The sequence below is a fragment of the Xiphias gladius genome, chromosome 17, assembly GCF_016859285.1.
Source record: "Xiphias gladius isolate SHS-SW01 ecotype Sanya breed wild chromosome 17, ASM1685928v1, whole genome shotgun sequence".
NCBI classification, from domain to species: domain Eukaryota; kingdom Metazoa; phylum Chordata; class Actinopteri; order Istiophoriformes; family Xiphiidae; genus Xiphias; species Xiphias gladius.
The window spans coordinates 16,487,632-16,510,142 of NC_053416.1; the positions used below are offsets into that span (position 1 = coordinate 16,487,632).

Sequence of the window (22,511 nt, forward strand, 5' to 3'; positions counted from 1 at the left end):
GGGTACAACCACTTGGTCTGCATAGCTTTAATTTATATTTTACTCATTTTGGCTAATGACTTTTACCTTTTACCTGGGTAATAGTCTAACCATAAAATTTATTAATTTACTACATGACAACCTTTGTATACATAATTATAAGTATATAAATACCTACTAACATGAATGGTAAAACAAACAAACAAACAAACAAACAAAAAAATAACTTATACACTGTTTCCCTCAATCATTGGCATCTCTTGTGGGGTAATCAGCTACCACCGTGATTAATTGAAGAATACATAACAGCTAAAAGATAACAGTATGTTTACTTATCTTATGCTGGTTGAACTATGAAAAACTTTTGCATGTCTGCGTATGAAATAAAATACAAACACAACACTGAAATTTGTTATTATGGTGCCCAGTATGTAAGAGAGTTTAAGTTAAAAACTAAGATAAGGAGGGGGAAGAAGAAGATGGTAAAGAGGAGTGAAAAGGAGAGGCAAATACTGAAAAGAAAAACCCTTAACTTTAGCAAAGACACATCACAATAATTTAATGGCAGAAAAAAATTCATTCCCTAATACACAAACTGTGGGGGAGTGAAATGTCACAATTTGAGGTAGCCATTACAGAATATCTAATAGAATTATTAATCAAACACTTACATAGTATAGAGGGGTACATTTAGTCCAAAGTATTATCAGGAATGTGTGATACCATAAAATAATTAAAATAAATACTAAGTTTTTTACTTTATAGTGCTGCACTCTAAAAGGCCTTTTTACAGCAGACATTTTGAATTGTCATCGTAGGAAAATTACAGGAGTTACTAATATCTTTAATGATGGCTCACATTTCATCAGTGGTAGAAAACTAAATGTTTATTTATGATACAATTAATCCTTTTTTTGAAAACTGTATATTACAAACTGCTCATTCATACATTTTTCTCATGAAAAATTAATTTGGCAGCACAGGATTGATAATACAAGATGAAGTAATTGTACTCTGGAAGCAGTGGCTCAGCATGTAGAGCCCGCTAGATGGAGCCAAAGTGAGCGATTCAAAATTTTGCTTCATTTGCACTGGAGATCCAATAAAGTAAAACTTCCACTGTGTGCTACATTTTGTGTTTGGTCAGTCTGACCACTCATTTCCATCCAGCTCAGAGTCGTCCTCAGAGTCACTGTATTCCACGGCAATGCGTCGGGACAGGATGGTGGCCACGTCGTTCCCCACCGTCTCCTGCTTGTTCTGCTGCTCCTGCTGCTCTTGGACCTTCTTCAGCTGGATGCCTAATAAGGGCATACATACAATATATTCAAATAAGATCACATATTGTACACCTGACAAACACACAGTCATGGATAAGACAGGATATACAATTATGTCTGCCTTCATCTGACCAGCACAAAACAATGCCAAGCAATATGTGTCTGACCGTGCAGATACCCCGACTCACCCATGCGGATGGCGGACAGCAGGTCACTTCTGGCATCCCTCACAGGCTTAGTCTCAGCTCTGCTGCCTTCACTGGGTCCTGGTAGGTGTAAGGGTGCAGCGGGGGGAGGGAGAGGCGGAGGTGGCGGACCTGGGGGAGGAGGGACCATGCGAGGTCCTGGAGGAGGCACAGGTGGGAGCGGATAGCCTAGGCCCACATGCAAAACTCCATTATTTGGTGTTGGTGGTAGCGCACCCAGAAGAAAACCGAAGGCTGTTTGTGCTGACGGGATGGGTGGGCCTGGAGCAGGAGGTGGAGCGACAGAGCTGGTCGACAGAGAAAGAGAGAGGAGTGTGTTGGAAAAATGAAATTGTATTCCATTTTTTCTCTGATTGTGCAATTCCTTTGCAGAGAAACAAACCTACTTGTAATCTGCAGGTGGACATATTGAACTGTTCTTTCGGTCTGCAGGGTGAGACTCTGCTGTGGCATAGGTTACTCTCTTGTAGTTGACATCAATGCTGTGGTATTCATGCTCCACAGGTGGTGAGGGGTGTGCGTTCCCAGGGACGTAATCATGAGACTTTGCATAGTTACAAGCAGTGTGGGTAGGCAGTGGAGGAACGGGGTAGCCTGGGAGGTCAGGCCTGGGTAAACATTGAAAGACAGAAAGCTCCTCATGCAGATGCCTTCACCTGTCCAGGTGGTGGCTTTGTTGTTACCAAAACTGGATCTTCACACAGCAGAGATATTGCTATTTGAGTCACTAGGTTATACTCATCAAAATGAATCATCTATCTCCTGTTTTAAAGTCCTGTTTAGATTTTATTCCTCCTAATATTTCTCTTTAATTTTCACTAAAATTTCCAGATATCTACATTTTGTGTTGAGTATCATATTTCTGCATATAATACAGTTATACAGTTGTTTTAAAGGTGCGTCTTCAAGATAAATCTTGCCTCTCTTAGATATTTAAAAGTAAGGAATGACAGAAAACATATGGCCAGACACATAGAGCAAATTTTATGTGACCAGACTATCAGGACAAATCTTAAGATGTTGTATTTATGCAGCTTTTACAGTATTATGATTTAATCTTTTTCATTGTGAGCACACTGGCATTGCGCATGGCTTTCTAGTTAATATATAACAAGGCCAAAACATCTCTTCCTTCTGTGGAGGAAAAAAAAAAGCAGTAACCTGCCATCTGGGGAGAGGGAGCCCTCAGATGATGCCCCTCGCCGGAGAGTCTGCGGGTGGCGGTGGTCTGGACGAAGCTCTTTATCGAATGCCATCATGTTCCACTCTTGCCTGCGGTTTCGAGCCTTCCTCACCTTCTTCACCTCACGCTGAAGGGTGCTGCTTTCCACACATCGCTTCTGCTCCTGGTAAAGGTGGACGGAGGGACAGAACATGAGAATGAAAAACAATTTGCTAAAAAAATAAATAAAAATGAAGAAGTGGGCAGAATGCGCTCTCACCCTTTGCCTCCTCCTTTCTTTCCTCTTTTCCTCTGTGTCCTGAAGCATTTTCTCCCTCCACAGATCAAAAAAGTACGTTGGGTCAGAGTAGAATTTCATCGCATCAGTGGAATCCTCTCTGCATTTAAAAAAAAACCAAAACAATTTCCCACTTGTAATTAAGTGAAAATATAACCTTATCACTTCTTACCACAAATGCAGTACCTGTAGGCAGTGAGGGTGCTGAGGGGAGGAGGCCTGTCACTGCTGCTGTACATGTCAGTCACCGAGTTGGGCGTGCTACCCTTGGACAAAACCTGCTGATCCTGGACAGTAGAGCTTTTGAAGGCCTTCCTCATGTTTATGTCCTGAAGAGAGACTGCAAAACAACAGCACAGAAGTTTTAGGTTTTAATTTAAAGAACCAGAGAATGAACGACAGTGCAGAAAAATTAGATATTAAATCAAAAGACAGATGATTTCCAGTGAACTAACCCTCCTCCACGCTGGAGTCCAGCTGGGTGACCTTGACGGCCAAGTGGTCGATACGGTCCTGCAGAGAGTTTGCACGCAGGTAAAAGGCGTTGGCTTCATTAAAAAGCTCCCCAAAAACATTTTCTGCATGTTTACCTGCAACCAGAGCACAAATGAGGAGGAGAAGAAGGAAGAGAAGGAGCTATTAATCAATAGAAAAGTGTGTCACACTTCGGAGGTAAGGAAAGAATAACACCATATTGCATGACACAGGAAAGTATTAAAAGAAACAGATGAGGAAAACTAGTGTTTTCTGTTAAGGTAGAGCCTTATTAACAGCCCCTCTGAGTACAAATCTGAAATTTTGTGTATATTTAGTAACTGTCCATTTTTCTGTTTATTTGGCTTTATACATAAGAATATTTAACTATCTTATAACATAGGGATTCTTCATTTGAGCTTTTCTGAATCCATTATATTTCCCTAGATTACCCACTAGCATTAAGTGTTTGGTCCCTGCACATAACTGCATGAATGGCACACAACAAACAACTCAGATCCACCTCATGTGGAAGCCGTCATTAGACTGCCTGTGTTTGCGTCTCCGCCCACTCACTCTCCGTCTTAGCTGCCTGTGATACAAAGCTTTGCGGTAAGCTCTAAGCTCCTGTAACTTCACTAAATCCATACACATACACACACACACACACACACACACACACACACACACACACACACACACACACTAATCAGTATCCACGGGCCAGATGTCCAGGAGTAAATTTGCTCCCTAAAATAGTCTTTCCCTCTACATTTTTTTTCTCTGTCTCTCATATTTCAGTGCAACAACTGTGATACCTACATAACAAAAAAGCACATGTTTTTCACTAATGCTTGTAAAGACATTGCTACGCTAAATGAACAATTTAAACTACTGCTTGTGAACAGCAGTGGATGGTTGGCATTTTTGGTAGATGGATGTTACTACTGACTGCAGTGATGGATAACAATGTACACTATGTTTTGTAATGTACACTGTTTTAATGTGCTCCGTGGCTTGTTAAAAGCCCACCGATGAAATGACACTAAGATATTTGGCTGTTGTTTTCTGATAACCACCTTTGACGGATTAAGAAAATTTAAGCACTCCTATTGCAAAGTAGATGTAAGTCAATATGTCGTGGTCAAATCATCTGAAAGGCCACAAAGAAATTCTGATCCGCTGTTGTGTTTATTTATGACAACCAAAAAAGGTGTTGGGTTTTTGTGTTGTGTTTGGTGCAAATGGGGCTGAAATATTGACTGAGATGATGCTGCATGATAATAAAGTTAAGAATTAAGTATAAAACCTGTCTATAAATTCATTCTTACATTAGTAGTGGCAGGGACAGTTACTGGGAAAATGCATCACACAGCTTTCCTGTAATGATCTCAGGTTAAAGAAGCACCTCAACAGGTGATGACACAAACGCTGCGGAACACGAGTAACTGTGATCTTACTCAGGCTACTGAGCTGGCGGATGATGGCGGACAGCGTGTTGTTGGTTACACATTCCAGCTCGCTGCCAATTCTATCAGGGACTGTACTGTGGCACAGGAGTCGAGGCTCAATGTTTCTCTTGACCAGAGGCATGACCCCTTCTCACGTCTCGACCACAGCACCTGCTGGGAGATGGAGGACAGCGCTGACAGTTCACTGGACACTACAGCCTGGAGAATACCGCTATCACCACATTAATCCACATTCATCAGTCGTAACCAAACGTGATGTCTAAGTGCGTGGGTTACACCAACCTACACATCAAGCATATTCCAGGTTAATGCACATTACCGTTACTGTAGTGTTATTGATTTTCTCACCCATAACTACTATAATGATTTCCAGTATTTCTGTACTTTCTGTTAATTAATAAGCTCAAAGGTGTCAGACAAAAGTGAACACTAAAAAAAATGAAAACTTGTGTGATTCTGTTATATCTGCTGTGTTGAATATTGGGCCATTTACTGTTGAAGGTCATAATTTATTACCACCTGTAAAAATTGTACATCTATTGTATGTTATAGGGCATCGTTTTTAAAAGGATTTTAAATGTTCAGCAACAGCTGTTTTAATCTAGTTTATTGTGATAAAAGATGGCAATTTTTTAAGTGAATTTGCAAGCCAGTTTATACTTTTTCATCAAATGGATTTGAAACAAGGGATTTAGTGAGAGAGAGTCAGTAATTATAGGTAGGAGATGAGCTGGTTAAGATCATCAATTTACCATAACTACCATCATTTTCAGGTTCTGTGCAGCGAGGCAAGCACATCAGAGAAAAAAACCCCTGCATGTTTGATTACACAGAGGAGTACATGGAGCTGCTTCAATTACAGTGGGAGTAGGAGTTTGGAGCCATAACATCAAAAAGCATTTTTAACAAAGACACATCCTGTATAAACCGTGGTATGAATTCACAAATAAAGGGGTCAGTACTTTGGTTTCTAGGAATGCAGTAAGCTGACCCTCTTTGGCTGAATCAATACTGCACCACTGTGCACAGTTTCCCCCTGTCTTACAGGCTGTCTGTTAATTGCATTAACAGATGATGTTAACTGCATTTGAGCTGGAGCAATGATAGAATAAAAAGTGTCATGCTCTTTCTTTACTCGGGTTATTATTGCGCTTCTGGTTACAAGCAAAGCAAGTTCCTTAGACCCACATACAGCTTAAGCCTTCTTTAGCTCTGCCTATGAAATAAAAAAGGATCAAACTTTGTGTTAGAATCCCTCTGCCAAGGTTCAGCAAGGAAACTTTGTACCTGGAAGCACAATGAGGAATTTTCATATTTAAAAGACTGTAACCCACTACCCACTTGTTGAGCTGAAATGAGCTGTCAATTAATTGATAAGTTGATCGACAGAAAAATTATCAGCTACTATTTTGATAATCAATGCATCATTCCTGTCATTTTTCAAGCGAAAATAGTGAAAAACTATTTTTTTTTTTTCAAATTCTCAGGTTCTGGTTTTGCAAATGACAGGATTTGCTGCTTGCTCTCTGTCATGTATTACTGTAGACTAAATGTCTTTGGGTTTTGGAAAGACAGGGAGATTTGAAGATGTCAGCTCGGGCTCTACGAAGTTGAGATTGACATTTTTGTTCACTATTTGTTGACATTTCATAGACCACATGTTAATTAGTGGATTAATCGAAATAGTAATGAGCAGGTTAATTGATTATGAAAATAATCGTTAGTTGCAGCCCTAACCACTTGATTTGTCTGACTCAGATTGCTAAAGTCTCATATCCGCTTCAGATGAATTTTTGCACAGAACAAGGACTGTGGATTTTTTACTCCATCACATACAAAAAAATTACTTTTATGAGCTGGATCTTTTTGCAGCCAGCATGGACAGGAGGAACAATTACAGTGACCATGTGACCCTTTCAATGTACATTGTTTTGAGATAGATTTGAAAAAATGTGAACCTATCCTTTAATATGAGGGTATTAATGCAACTAATTGACAATCTAGAACAAAGGAATTTTAATTATGTGTGTTTCCTTGATAATGTTTTTCAAAAATTAGTTGACAAAACAGTAAATCGAGTTACAAAGAAATTGTGGCAATTATAAAAGGTAAGTCAGAGATGTGCACAAGTAAGCCATATTTGAATGAATTAGTTAATTATTTATGAGCAAAGATAATAAAATCTTTTTGTTCCCAGGGCAGCATCCAAGTCTTCCAACAGCAGAAAACTTCTTCAATACTCATATACAAAACATGAGCTATATAACAATGTGTCAGTGACACCAAAAGATGCTTCAAAACACAACTGTGTGTCTATCCTACCATGGAGTTGCCGTTGGGTGTGCTTGTTCCTTGGTTCAGCGTACGTTTTTGTTTTTTCACGTCAGCAGTGACGGTCGACTCCACGCTGTCTCATCCAAATGAAACAACCTCTCTGCTGGCCCGCTGCAGTTGTGTGCTGGACAGCCACAGCAGTCATCTCTGCACGGCGGAATTAACTCTGAAAACAAATCTCTCTGGTCCAAATCGCAGCTTGAGCCATGGGGGGATTTGCTCAACAGATTTACTCCTGTCATCCAATCACAGTTGTCATGCCAGCCATTTGACATCCAGTGTTTTATTTCGGGGTGTGTGTTAGTCCTGTTTGCGTGGACTGTAAGTCATTAGCTGCCTTCTATGAACTAGATATTATAAATTAGGCAATTTGTACTGATTGATAGTAACAGCTTATCAAATCAAGATTGTTTCTAATGATTTTTTTCATGATCAGTTAATGTGATAATTAGGGCCTGTTTTTCTTGATTAATCAGGGAGTCTAGTCAGAAAATAGCAGAGATGCCCATCACACAGCCCAGCGTGAAGTCTTAAAACTGCTTGTTTTGTCTGACCAAGAGTCCCAAACTGAACATTGTTCAATTTACAGTGCGATAAAGAACAGAGAAAGGCAAATCCTTGCTTTTTGAGAAGCAGTAAATGGTGAATGTTCGGCCATTTTAGTGGCAATGACACATTTTTGATTAATTTCCTGCCAATCGATTAACTGATTAAAGTTTCAGCACTAAGATTAAATTAAAATGTCCAAAAGTACACCTTGTTCTGTAGCCTTTTAGTGTCTTCCACTGTCACTTTCTTGCATTGTCATAATTATTCCTCAGAAAAGGGTATGTGTGTATACGTTTTTAAATATATTTAACCTTCAATTTTAGTCAGTTCTTTCTGATTTTTTGACACCCTGCATATGCAGCAGCAGGTCAGTCTCAGTCTTTTTCAGGCTCCATCTGTTAACATCTCATTAAGGGACGACCTGGATTAATAGTGCAATCAGACACTCAGCATTTGATTTGAAAGCTACACACACACACACACACACACACACACACACACACACACACACACACACACACACACACACACACACACACACACACAAACACACACACACACAAACACACACACACACACACACAAACACACATTGCTCTCTTCTCACAGATGGCATCATCTGGATTGTGGGAGGGAGTGGTGTAACCCAGATATGGGGGCTTAAATCTTTATAAGTAGCACACCATGAAACTATAACTCATGATGGGTTTAGAGGTCAAGTTAACCCCTCACTTTTTTCATGAGTGGTAAGTGTGAATTTTAATCAAGACACCTACCTTTAACAAGAAAAGAGGAAAGAGGGAGATAAAGAAGCCAGGGACTACAATATATAAATCACAAAATCACAGATTTTGAGTTGGAATGAGGAATATTTTGACTTTTGGGGAAATACGTTTCTTTACTTTCTAGCTGAGAGTTAGATGAGAGGATCAATATAACTCTAGGATGCTGTTAGCTTAGCATTAAGACACATAAAACAGCTGGAGTGTTTTGGCAACATCAGCAGAAACTATTAACTGCACGTCCAGCTCATTTACCTCACATAAAACCCCAAAATGTAATTTTCTAACTTGGGTTTTTGCCTGGATTAAACAAACAAGATATAATGTGTTATTTATTGAGCATTACAGGTGCTGGAAAGATGATTTTTCTTTATTTTACCATGTGCTAAGCTAACCAGTACCTGGGGCCAGCTTCCTATCTAGCATCTAGACATCAGAGAGGGTATCAATCGTGTACTCTCAACAACAACAAAGTGAACAAGCTTATTTCCCAAAATGTCAAACTATTTCTTTAAGTACTACAGAGGGGTCTGACCATGTCTTGTGTTGATTTTCAGAGGCTTTAAAATCAGTCCTAAACGTGACAGGGAACCAAAGGAGAGAAGATAAAACTGAGCTTTTGATGACTTTCTATTGCCATTTCAACCTTGTGATTTTAATCACGGTGCAGAGGGATAGTGATATGTACGTCCCATCCTATATTAAAGCAGGTGCAGGATGGTAAATTCAGAGTAGGAAACAGAGGAGTGGCCTCACAAACTGGATACTGTGGCTCCCCAGCTTTATTTGACTGAAACAGGCAAATGGCTAACATGACAGAAAACAACTCAGCCGTATACATACTGGCACAAAACTGAATAAAATAAGACATACAAGATACAATGTCACACACTACAATTATTTGCAGGTAGAAAATTATAAAATAATTAATTATAAAATAAAATAAGAAATAAAATAAGAAATAGAAAATAAATTATAAAATAAAATAAGAAATAACATAAAAAATATTTTTAATATATTTAAAAACAATTTTATGACCATAACATGGCAACATTGCCCAAGATGTAATAGAAAGCAATGGTAAAGTGAGGAAAAATACCTCCAAAGTTGGTAATATTGCAGATACAGGATGACCAGCAACCTCACAATACTAGACAATATTTCAACAAATCAAAACATCCAGAATCATGTAAATAACGAATCCCGGCCGTTCGGAATGTCTATCAGATTATGTAGGGATTAAATCCAGGAAGTGTCATGCTGAAGAAGCTGTTGTTCATAATCCCCAACTAATTTTTAAATTAGGATCCACCAATTTTTTTTTTTCCAATCAGGCCCTGTAGTGTGTAATTGAAAAACTCTTTTCTGTTTGTGACTGTCTTTGGTACATGTATTCTTGATGGCATGTGTTTGCTGTTGTTAAGACTAGGAGCAAAACGTTTCAAAGAGGGTTCTTCCATAGTTTAGACAGTGCCATAATCTCTTGGCCAGCTCAGAAGTATTAACCCCAATACAGTACTTACCCTCCCCATTATCGCCATCATTGACCCTGCTGGTTTTGAACAATGTATCCAACCACCAGCTTACCCACTTACTGCACACACACCAACCCAAACACTAACACCTCTATCATCCATTACGCACCGACACCCAGACTGCCGCTCCTCTGATATTTGTCCTCCTATTATGGCTTTCTAGTCCTACTCTACATTGATCACTGCCAATGCCTTGCCAGTTATTACTCAGCGAGGGTGAGTGCTGCACACACACACACACACACACACACACACACACACACACACACACACACACACACACACACACACACACACACACACACACACTTGAGCTGTGTCATGAGCATCAGTGTATAATTTAACATTCAGTTCCCCCTTCCATGTTTAGCCCTTTCACCTTCATGTTTAAAGTTAGAATCATCATCGTATTCAACACTGTTTGACTGTATCAAAAGAGTCTTAAAATCATGAAGAACCATTTAAAGAGACACATTATTTTAGTTCAATGTTCAGTTGTCTAAACAGTTGTCACTACGGCTTTCATGCAGATGCACCCAGTGCTCATGAAGTGCTAAGGGACGTGTTTGATGATGTTGTAGTATTGTGTAGTGTTGTTAGCAAATGTGAAGCAGCAGAACAGTCAGCCGAGCACCCGTGGGTGAAGAAGGATCCCTTTGCCGGATGCTCTGCGGTAACCATGTGTGGCAGAGTCATGAAACATTTAAATGCTTCATTCAGTCGGTTGGAAACTTTAGTGTTTAAAGTTAACTCTCCATAACAGTTTTGCACGTGTAACAGCATTTTATTAAAGGGGCAACAATTTTACAAGGAAGTTTAGTTTACCGGTAACAAAGAGTCTTGGTGTTTGTCTTCTGTGGCTCTGGAAAAATAACCCAGATGATGAAATATTATCTAATGTAAGTTGATAGCAGAAGTTGCATTATGGAAAATAGTGTAGTTTCAAGCATTTTTCGAGTTTGACCCATATTAGAGACTAGAAATCAGGATCTCCCAGCCTGTTTTTATTTTACCCGTTGTTTGTGAGTGCCCCAACTTTTTGAAGTGAAATACTAAATTGCTGGAGTGCCCCTTCAAATTTAACTACTGTGATATGTAACAATCAGTCAGTTCCTTTGTAACCTTATAGATGCCAAACTAATAGTGTTTTAATTTTCAACAAGTTTAAGCAATGAAATAAATCACCTTTTTGTTGTCCATTTTAGGCCAAAGTAAATAAATACAGCTTATAGTATAATCCTCTGATGCCCATACTCTTTCACCTTTCACTTGGTGCCATCTGCTGGTTATTGTTGGTAGCACAAGTGAATGAGCCGTTAATCTGTGAGTTAAACCTGTCCTGCAAGATGATTTTAGGGAATTTCTCAATACATCTTTCAAGACACTTGTAACCTGTCTTGAACTGGAGACCCATAGGATTCATATTCCTACGAATGTGTTTTAAAGTTTGACAGGAGCTGCTCTCTCTGGATATATCCAGTTGCTGATAAGCTCTGAGAGCGATGAGGAGGAAGCTGAAGAGCAGCACCAGAGTTACCTGTTGAGTCCAACTCTTCTCCTGAGCTGAGGCATTTCTCAAACAACAAGCAACCCAGAGTAAAAGATCAACCTTTGAAAGACCTGAAAAATCGATAAATACTTTTATAAAACACATTTGTGAAGATTTTGATGCCTTAAATGACATGATTTTCGATGAAACTAAAACTCATTACGTTTAATTGTCTCCTGGTAAAACTACTGGGCCCCTACTGGAGCCACTATTTAAGTTTGCACACTGCATGATGTTTTGATGGTTTCTTTTATCTTGTCTGTACTTATGTATTATGTTTGTATTACACCAGAGTGCCTTTAATAAATAAAATAATAATGTCAATATAATGCCATTTAAAATCACATTTTTCTTCAGTATTTGGGGATATGACAAAACAATTTCAAACATAGGACCATTTATAAGCCAATTTCATAGCTTTCAACCATATAACAAGGTCTTCATGAGCAGGAGGAGTTTTCTCAGTTATCATGGAGAGGGATCTGTTGACACGCAAACTCACCAGCAGTTATAATTTCACCCATAGCACTTTTAGGACTTTTCATCCATATGGGCTTAGAGTTAAGCTTCCAAGTTCACTCTTGAACTTGTATATCATAATGATAGTGACAATCCCAACCCAGCTCAAGGTACGCTTACGGGCTTTTTTGGGATCTTTTAACCATATCACATACTGCATATCATCTCAGGGCTTGTTCAGTTGATGTTGATAACTGAAGTTGATCAATGGATTAAAGGAATTTACCACATATAGCCCTAAAAATAGTTGTAGTTTGTATCTAATTTTCAAATTATGCTTACTGCTTCTTTTCTACATTAAGAAATCATTAAAATTCACCTTGCCTTGTCATTATAAAGCTATCATCAAGTAATTATCCAACTGTGTTCCTCTCATCTTGTTCACAATGGGCTTTTACAAAACACAAAACCTTAAATTTTCCCATAGTAAAGCGCAGCACATCACACGACAGTGGGAAAAATAATCAGCCAGAGCTTAATGCTGTATCAAAGGCCTCACAGTTCCTGAGCAGCCGCCTTTAGAGGGGGTGACTCTTAGAATGCCTCAGCTTGTTTGTCTCATGGTTTAAGTGGTGCACATAGCCATGGAAAGATCATTAAATCACTGTTTTACCACTTGGCTTAATCCCCACGACAAAAGGGGAAGATACAAAAAAGAGAAAATGGAGAGAAAAAAATGGTCGGCGAGATTAAGTAGAAACGTGATGGATCTAAACTGACGGCTCTGTTTCCCAGCGTTGCCATAGGGAGTTAGGAATCTTGATTCCACATCTCTCAGGCTGAAGAGTGGCTGCTGATCGGACATTCCCTGTTACCCCTGCAGTTGCCAGCCGCGCTTGTAGTGTCCGCTGCCGTGGCCATCTGCCGCATTACCCAGCAGGATATATTTTTATAGAGAGCATCCTATTCATATCCTGCCTGCAAAGGTTTACATTAAGGTTGAACTCGGGTGCACTTACAATGGCAGATGAAGTAAGCTCTATCCTTCTTACAGCACCCCTCCCCATCTTCTCACTGTTTGGGAGACTGATAGCACTGGGTTGAAAGGGGCTGCTTCACCGTGGCATGAAAGAGGATCTCATGCAATGCCACTGTCTGCTACTGATTTTTTTTCAGGCGCTGACAATAAAGTGGTGCCCAGCATGAAAAAAAACATTTGTATGTGCCAAGTGCAATTGTTTCTTCTAATAGGCATCAACAGACCAACTTCTCTGTGTTACCATACAGGTGAACTCATTCCTGGGAAAATGTTTTTTTCTTTCTCAGCCTTGTAGGCGCGATGGCGTCCCCCTTTTTCCTTGGCCTAACGGGATTAGTCGTGCCAGTGCTACCCCGGCTGTCACGGTACTGTCTACTTCCCATCTCTCTTCTGGGCCTCTAATGTGATTAACCCATTCCCTGTGGTCCAAATGGTTCTGGAGGGTGGGTAGAGGGGGAGAGGGGGAGGGGGAGGAGGGAGGCACCTCCTTGGCATGTTCTTCCCCATGCCTGAGTCACCATCATTGGCACATTTGTCAGGCAGGAAGGACCGAGGTCGAAGGTCTGTTAGGGTGTGGAGACAAGTACAAGTGGCTGAAGAAAGAATCCATAGACTCTGACACTTACAGCTGAAACTTTAAAGTTAGCAATAAAAAACATTTTAACATTAGATTAATTCTTGTCTTGAATTCTTAAATATTAACCCACGATGCTGTTTGCACATTTAGAAGCTAGATCTCACTTTACCAGTCTGTTGGGTTCGATCTCTTCAGACACCTCAGTCATTAGTGAATATCTGTTCAGGCTGATTTGTATTGTGGCTTCTGCTTTCAAAGAATTCTGCACTGAATATTTACTGCTTGCTTAAGTGGAGACAATAATGATCGCCTACGCCCATCATCTTGTCAAATGTCAGTGCTGCGGGGCTTCGCCTGTTTAACACATGTCACGCTCATTTTCGACTCATCTGTCGCAAGTCTTCTTTGGGGCATCTGCTGCACGCAGAGGACCACATGCCCTTTGCCACCGCTCAGAGGGAGAAGCCTCAGAAGCAAAGGGCTACACACAAAACCCAGAGCTCAAATCACCTTTACAGTGGCGAACACTTGTCACTTCGTATTTTTACATGTGTGGTGATGTACAGCATACTGTAGCCTCTCTTTATAATGGGGAAAATTAATTAACATGTGCATGTACACTGTTCATCTGTTAACAAACCAGTCTCCTCTTAAAACTAAGTTATTACTATTATTATTATTGTTATTACTATTATCTTCCATATTTTCATGAAAAGAAAAAAAAAAACAAAAGATTTTGAGCTGCCCTGAAACAGACTTTTGGATGCAGAGTTTGCAGTGACCAGCACAATATTACTCAGTATGAAATATTCTTGGTTTGCTTACAGAGTCAAATATCTGTGAGGAAAATAAAATATTAGCTTAACTGATTTAAGCATGTTTTGTTTTTAAAGATTAAAGGCGGCTTTTCCTCACGCCCAGCAAAACAACAGTCCCTCATCACCAACATCTACGCTCATGCTGTGTTCAGCAGTGCTTCACGTGAGCGCACAGCCTCGGTCAGGCGACGGCACGGAGAATTAGGAGTCTTAATTAAGATTTTTCACAACTCTGCATGTGCTGTTCATATGCGAGACAACAGGCTTGAATAGGGTGGGGTGTGGTGGATCTGTAAACAGCTGCCTGTTCTGAAACGAACACAAAAGTTAAAATGAAGATCCACACGATGAAGGATTGTGTCACTTTAGATATACCTTCAATGATAGTCCGTGATATGGGTTGTATGGCGGAGAAAACTTTCAGTACGTGCAATTATCTATATTAAGTGTTTATATTTATATTCTAGGCGTAAGTGAAAGAGCAAAGAGAAAACAATTCGACATTGTGGTTGAAAGACAATACCGTGCATGAGGGGGTAGCGCCCCTTGTGTGGAGATTTGGTGGGTTTCCAATCCTGATATCCAACCCCGCACCATGTAATGGAAGGTGACACTTATTGTATTAGTAGGGGCTAATGAGTGTCTAAAAGCCTGTGTGACTGTGTGCGCCGAGGAATCTCATCGTGTGTGTGGGGTGGTAGGAAGAAAGGACAATATCTCTGCAAAGCGGGCGAGGCCATGAAGTTCAGCCTGGAGACAAAAAAAAAACAAAAAAAAAGAAAAACGTCCATCATCACGGCAGATCTCAGGGGGCACGTGAGGCCGTGAAGAGTTTCAAGCACTTCAATTCAAATAGAGATATAAAGAGGAGAAAACGAGCAGGCAACTTTATATGATGTGCGGTACAGATTACTCTGGCCAGGTAAACTTTTGCTCTATTCACACCATCTGATCACAATGTCCACTTAAGGAATCTAGAACAGCCGTCCCATTTTCAGACTGAGTGTGAAAACATGGGTTTCCTGAGCTCTAGAGCCAAATTTAATCAGGAGCATTCACAAATTAAATACTTCCCTCCTAGAAGCAACACCTAGAGGCTTTTTGCAGCCACAGACAATAGTAATCACAATATTCACAGGTGTGTTTTAGCTCACTAATTCTAAACTCTGCCAATCAAAGCCGCACCAAAGCAAATCAAACTCATAATTAACTGGTGTGAAACTGAGGGACCGTGTATTTATCTTTGTTTTTAATGCCGTATGTGTCTCTGCTCCTCTAATGTGTAACATCTATTAACCAAATTACACATTTTGCTGGCACCGTTCAACAGTAACTCAGTTTGTTAGATTGATGAAGTTATGCAACACTGATCAACATACTGACACATGCACCCTCATTAAAACGGTAAAAGGTGCAGTACTTCTTTCTAACCACAAGGTGGATATCTAACTAAATGAATTGGGCATCGTTACCAGGTGGAAATGTTTCCTATTTATGCATTCACTTCCTGGCTTCTTGTAATAACCGTTGATTTTAGTTACTATGTTTCTCATATTGTTCAGAAACATGCATTAATATTACTGTGAGTCAATGCAGTTTCTTTACAATACATTTTTAATTGCACTCTTTAGAATAAGTCTGTAAAATTATCTAATTTTTTGCAAGACTTCTTTTTCTAGACTTAGTTGTGCATAGTGTTTGTATTCTAATTAATGGATATACAGTAAAGTATATTTAAGAGTCAGTCCCCAATATTGAATCACCAGTAAGCTACTGTACATGCCCTCATGTATGGAGGACCGAAACTGCCAGAATAATAAATAACTAAATAAACAATTGACTGAATAAACAAAATAACATGGCTATAAATGTATCAGAAATAATATTTAAAAAAATGTAGGCATGAATTAATTTATAAAATGTGACATATTCATGCACCGATGACAGTCAAAGCTCATTCTTGGATCTTTAGGCTTAAGGCTTGAAGTATCTGGCAAAGAGAGCTTGGCCATGATTCGTTACATCTCCTGCACTAAAGGGCTACACCACTGCCAGCCATTCAACTCTTTCCCAAGACTCTTATTATGGCCTCCATTGTCTGCCGTGACATTTACTGTCTATCTCTTACTGGGTTACAGTGGCATTTCCTTCATCTCACATCTTTGGCCACATCCTCATCCTTACAGTAGCTTACAGTCCAATTGTGGGTGATGCCTAAATGCTGGTGTTACTGAAGTGGGACTGAGGTATTCAGTTATTACTTTCAGGTGCATAAGTTTCTCCCTAATTGTCAAACTGTTCCTTGACTGATTCAAAGTAGCTTGCTTTTATGATGCTTCATAATAAACCAAGTGCTCAGTGATCCATTTATCAATGGCACAATTTACCTTTGAGATCTACCTTGCATTCCCATGGGGAAATTAAAACCAACCCTCCCCTGCAAGAAAACGTTATGTGTAAAACAGTGTATTGTACCGTTACATGTTCATTCAGCAAAGCGAAGGATGACCTATATGGCCATATATTTTTCCAATACCCAATAGACTACTTTTTTTTTTTGCGCAATCTTTCACTTCAACATCATCACAATTTCTCATAAGATCAGTAAACTATGCATCTTTGTCACTGAATCTCCTGCCAATTATTCTAGATATTAAGATATTCTAGACCCTCATCTCCTCTTTGGGCCAAGGTAGCAATAAGTAAGACCAACTGAGCGTGTTTAGCATTTTTATACATGACCATTAGAATAATGAGATGTCAGCAGTTATCACAGGCGTAAACCCTGTCTGCAAGCCAGTGCTTCCAGTATAGTAGCTGTCTTTCATTCCGCAGGTGTTTCCTCTGTTTTTGGCAGTCGGATCGGTTTTAGGTCCAAAATCTTAACGTAGCTCTCTAACACACGAGTTCCTTGGATCAGCCGTCTCCATGATCAGGTGACTGGCCTGATACTATAATTGGAGGGACGTGCTATTTAACAATAGCAGTACCCTGATGTTTGTCTTAATACAATCATGATTTTAAAATATATCCATTGCCGATTCAAGTCCTTTTCATTCACTCAAAATTTGTGCTGATGTGTAAGTTCAGTGCTGACTGGTAAGTTTTGTATAAACACTTGTCGACTTAGAAAATTAGTTTGAGCTACACTTTCAATTGCACAACACTCATTTTTTTTTTTTCAGTTTTCTCCAGTTTTATAAAGCCTGTAAATGCAATGCTATTTTTCGCATCCCATCATCAAACGCAGTAATAAACTGAACAATTCCAAGCCCTACCTATACAGAGAGGACACAGTCCTTTGCGCCTGTGCTCCTTCACTTGAAACAGGCCTTTGGAAGTTATACTCTGAATACTGGAATTCTTGTCATTGTTCTGAATTTATGAATAGCCTAATTTGTTGCCAGATCACAAATGTGCCGGTTCACAAACGCGGACGATTTCGGGACGCTTTCACCGATGGGCGGCTGTGAAAAAAATAATGTCGTTAAACCAGGAGGCTGTCAACTAAAGGCACATGGCCCACTGGAGATATAATGACATCAAGGAACTGGAATGAAAGCGCGCTTTTTAAACAGGCCGGTGCAGGCTTACACTTGGTACACAGGTCAACTTCAGTGCACTCATCTGAACGTAACTCAGGTTGACACAATTTGACCTCAGCCGATACCCCTCTCTGCTGCCCTTTGTTTTCACGTGCTCTCCTGGGAATTGCATTTAATACTATCCTTACACATTCTATAAAATTTTCTAGTCTTCTAAGCTCTCATTTCTCAACATTTGCTTTTCCATTATTTCCCAGACCTCCTCGTCCTTTCAGGAATGGCCCTTTGTAGGCCTTTGCTGAAGCTGGGGGTCTGACAGAATTGTTTCTCTCGGCCTGGCCATCAAAGGAAATGCCCCTTTTTAGAGGCTTGAATGAAGAGGCTATTGTTGTTAGCTTAACTTAAATGTTTCAAAATATGGAACATTTTTAAAACTGCATCTTATTTATTAATTTAAAGTTGACTGTAAAACACTGGGTTGCAATTTTTGTCACATTTGTCGAACGCCAAATGTTGGTAAACTTTCCATGAGGTGGGTTCAGTGATAAGCTTCACTCATTGGTCTTTAGAAAACAGTGATTCCAGAGATTACACAGTCAAATGAACAGCAAAAGATTAATGTTATGTTTAATGCTGATCAGCACAAAGAGAGTCTAATCTTTGCTTTCTTCTGTGGCTTTAACTGCAGCATCAGGCAATGGAGTGGAGCGTCTTAAACAACTGGTTTAAGTAAAGCACCGTCACCTGCTCGTAGCACAGATTTCTTCTCACTGTGCTCCTCCTTACATGTTTGCTTCAGTGTTAGAATAAAAATGCAGGTTGAAGCATGCAGAGAAATTTGCTTTGGCTCAGACCAGCGCATGACTTTCATTTGCTCTCATTTCAGCTATAAATTAAATCAAAGTTTTCAACATGATGCACTGTACTATGCATGCTTTATTGAATTTATTTCCAATTTCCAGTTATCTCTTTATTTTATGACTTGGTAGTTTTTATTTTTGCATAGGATACAGCATACGCATTTCTGTGTTTTTTAAATGTAAGACCTAAAAAATGCTGCAGTTATTCCATGCTCTGCATCAGTTCCAAATTGTCTACACTTATTTAGATTGTGTATTATTCTATTAGCTTGGTCGATAAAGTGTTATTTTCTGTGTTAAAAACACACACTGGCGAGTTTTTGAGGGCTGCCAAACACAACAATCCAGCACCCCAGTGGCCTGGCACTGCTTTCCATGTTGCTGGGCACAAAGTGCACATGTTTGAAAACGTGAAAACACATTTAAATTCTTTTAGGAAGAGTCTGAACAAAAAAAAATAAAAAAACGTCCATCGTTTAGAGGTAGCAGGTGGATGATTGTGCATGGTTGACCGATCAGAAATAAAAAGATGCCCGAAAGAGCATTCAAGATGGGAAAGGCGATGTTCCTCATTTCCTCATTAGCGTTTGGTTTCGGCTTCCTTGTGCAGCATCCCGCATTGTTGCAACAAACCAACAAAAAAGTTGAGTTAAGCCACAAAACCTTCTGTATCTTTTCAGAGGAAACGGTCCCTTTTTGCTGGCCGGTGCAGCAGTGTTTATTTTCCGACAGTGAATGGGTGTGAGGTGTGAAGCTATGAATACTGTGAGGTCAACCCACCATGACGCTGTACATACTAACAGGAGCAGTGGGTAATGAGTGAGGCCACGGCTCAGCGCCCTATTCAAGCCTTTAACCAAAGAAACTGAACAGGAAACAGTGTTGTTCCTGAACAAAGATACAAATAAAAAGAGATACATTTACAACAAACAAAATAAGAAACTAATTGTTATTGATCTCACATTAATCTTGTCTGTAACTTCAGCTGCTAGCATTTTGTGGGATTTTCTAAGGGGATAAAGTGACTGTGGCAAGGAGACGACGCCGTCATGATAAATATTTCAAATGCTCACAGCTGGTACGGATACATGTTTTCAATTATAAAATCTGGTGTCTGAAACTGGTAACCGACAATAGCTATTTTTCAGTTTTTATGCAAATTTAGGATTCTGTATAAGGAAAACCAAATAATTCATCTTGTGCCTTTGAACTTGGCCACTGTAGCAAGGTAATTTATATGTTAAATCATCACCAGGTCTTTAATGACGTGTTCAGATATGTTTTCCAGAGCCACCTAAAACAACAACAGCAACAATAACAACAACTGCAGAACTCAACATGTTCAGAGCCACTGTGTCCTTCTGATGAACTGAACAAAACCTCAGTCAATTAAAATTACTTGTTTGCACCTTTCATACAGGTTAGTGCAATTCAAAGTGCTTTCCAGGGGACTGACAAGCTGATAATAAAGCAGTACAAATAGTACCAGTAAATCAATTTGGCACTAATGCACTAAAGAGGAGAAAAGTAAAGATAAAAGTCACATAATAAAACCAACATCATAGATAAAAATTAAAATAAAATAGATAAGTGGCAACAAAACCATTTAAAACAAGAATATAAAAAAAATAAGCAATGAAATATAATAACGGGCATAAGTCATTATGTTCTAATCAAAAGCCAAATTAAAGAGGCAGGTTTTTAGTCACAACACTTCCAGCTATTGGCTGCTCCTCAGGCAGACTATCCCTCTGACTTGGAACACGTAAAAGACGGATGCCCCCCTGGTTCATCTGTTGCAGGCGTGTCAGATAAATAGGCTGGTGCAAGAACATTAAGTGCTTTAAAAAATATTAAAACAATTTCATAATCAATATGAAAACTGAGAGGCAACCAATGTAAAGACTTTAAAATGGTTGTGTGTGATCTCTCCTTCCCCCTTAACATGATGACTGAGGATAAGGGAGAAAGGTGCAAAGTGAGGGCAAAAAGGACAACAACATGACTTTTCCCTGTTTCACAACAGCAGCGTTAGAGAAACAACACAGGGGGAAAATAATGACTGGGGACCATTGTTGTGCAAACAATCCACAGAGACCAAACAAAAAATACCACCTTCCTTTTTTTTAAATAAAGGGTGGCTTTCTGGGCATTGAGAGGAGAGAGCGACTGACTGTGTTGATTTGACTGGAGTGGGACGGTTTCCACCTTTGCAGAACCACTGGCAAGAAGAAGCATTTTGTAGGTGGAGCATTGGTGATGGAGCACTGGTGTTTTCGGTTTGATGTGAGAAAGCCACAGGCAGCCTGTAGTGCTCTGCAGCACTGATGTTAAATGAAGCGTGATGGTTACATTATATATTCATATCTTCAAGCTAAATGAGCATTGAGTCTGATATTTTTAAAAAAAAAAAAAACAAAAGCTATAGGTATTTTACAGCAGGTGTGCTTTTCACTACCAGGCAAAAAAAAAAAAATGCGACTTAAAGTTAGACACTCCCCACCTGAACATCTCAGAGAGAGCTTAGATGGTCATGCAGACAAACAGGATTTGACCGGGAGTACATGTAGCTTAGTCTTGTCAAGAGTGAGCTCAATGCAGCGAGTACACATTCAGACAGGAGATTTCTGCCACAGTGTGTGACCAAAAAAAAAAAAAAAAATCAAACAAACCAACAGCTTATTCTGAGAAAATTGGCTGAAGTTCATCTTTTTGAAAAGCTGCAGTACGGTAGGTTTGACAGAACTCTGCGTAGCTTTTTGTTTACGCAGAGATCAAAACTACAGATTTGAAGTGCAACCAGAAATGTAACGTCTCAGGCAGAGCAGTCTTTGCAGATCAGACAAGTGTATCATTGAGGACTTACTAGGTTAATGGTTGAACAGGCTGACAGCACATTCTGACTGCAGTACCTGCAGTTGCACCATTTGCCCATAGGATGTCACTATATAGATGATTATCTTAAAGCGTCTCCTGGCCTATGCTCTTGGCATAGAGTATCTGCTTCTGGCAAGTTAATGTAGTCGTGATCAAACTGGATCATTTCTCACTAAGTCATTCATACACACTTAAACCCTGACACGACTAGTGTGAAACTCGTTTTTCTCTCTCTAGGAGGAAATGAAAGACTTTAAGGATGTATTGATTCTCACTGTATCTCCAGGATGGCATAAAACCATTACATTTACAGTGTTTTATGACACCATCTTAACTCAGATTAAATTTAGAAATGAATAGTGTGAAAGACAAAATAGTCAAAAAGTCACACAATTATTATTAACAATTATTTTCTTTTTCTATTAATCTGCTGATTTTTTTTTTTTTTTTGATGAGTAGATTAATTGTTTGGTTTATGAAATATCCAAAAAAAAAAAAAAAAAAAAGATGTCAGTCACAACTCAACATCCAAGGTGTCATTCTCAAATGTGTCGTTTTGTTTGACCTGAGCAAATCCTGACATTTGGGAAGCTGGAGCCCGAAAAATGTGTTGAGTTTTTCCCTTGTTTTTCACTTGAAACGATTAATGGATTATCAAAATAGTTGCCGGTTAATTTTCTGTTGATTAACAGTCACTTATCTCAGCTCTGCAAAAT

At 39.4% G+C, this 22,511-nt stretch overlaps 1 protein-coding gene across 1 annotated transcript; it reads right to left on the reverse strand.

The window, feature by feature from the left end:
- Window positions 1-1,122: 1,122 nt before the first annotated feature.
- Window positions 1,123-4,992, reverse strand: wasf3a (WASP family member 3a). The gene is made up of 8 exons (XM_040150956.1): window positions 4,860-4,992; window positions 3,381-3,515; window positions 3,112-3,265; window positions 2,908-3,025; window positions 2,627-2,811; window positions 1,852-2,073; window positions 1,448-1,752; window positions 1,123-1,280 (listed from the first exon to the last, which is right to left on the reverse strand). Exons 1-8 carry the CDS (start codon window positions 4,990-4,992, stop codon window positions 1,123-1,125), a joined length of 1,410 nt encoding a protein of 469 aa, XP_040006890.1.
- Between the last annotated feature and the right edge of the window lie 17,519 nt (window positions 4,993-22,511).

Bases quoted from the DNA above. Each gene is read 5' to 3' on its own strand.
- wasf3a (XM_040150956.1), bottom strand. From the start codon at position 4,992: ATGCCTCTGGTCAAGAGAAACATTGAGCCTCGACTCCTGTGCCACAGT. The intron at 1,753-1,851 runs GTAGGTTTGTTT...TCTGTCGACCAG, and splicing joins TGTCCACCTGCAGATTACAA to CTCTGTCGCTCCACCTCCTG. The intron at 1,281-1,447 runs GTGAGTCGGGGT...TGCCCTTATTAG, and splicing joins GCTGTCCGCCATCCGCATGG to GCATCCAGCTGAAGAAGGTC.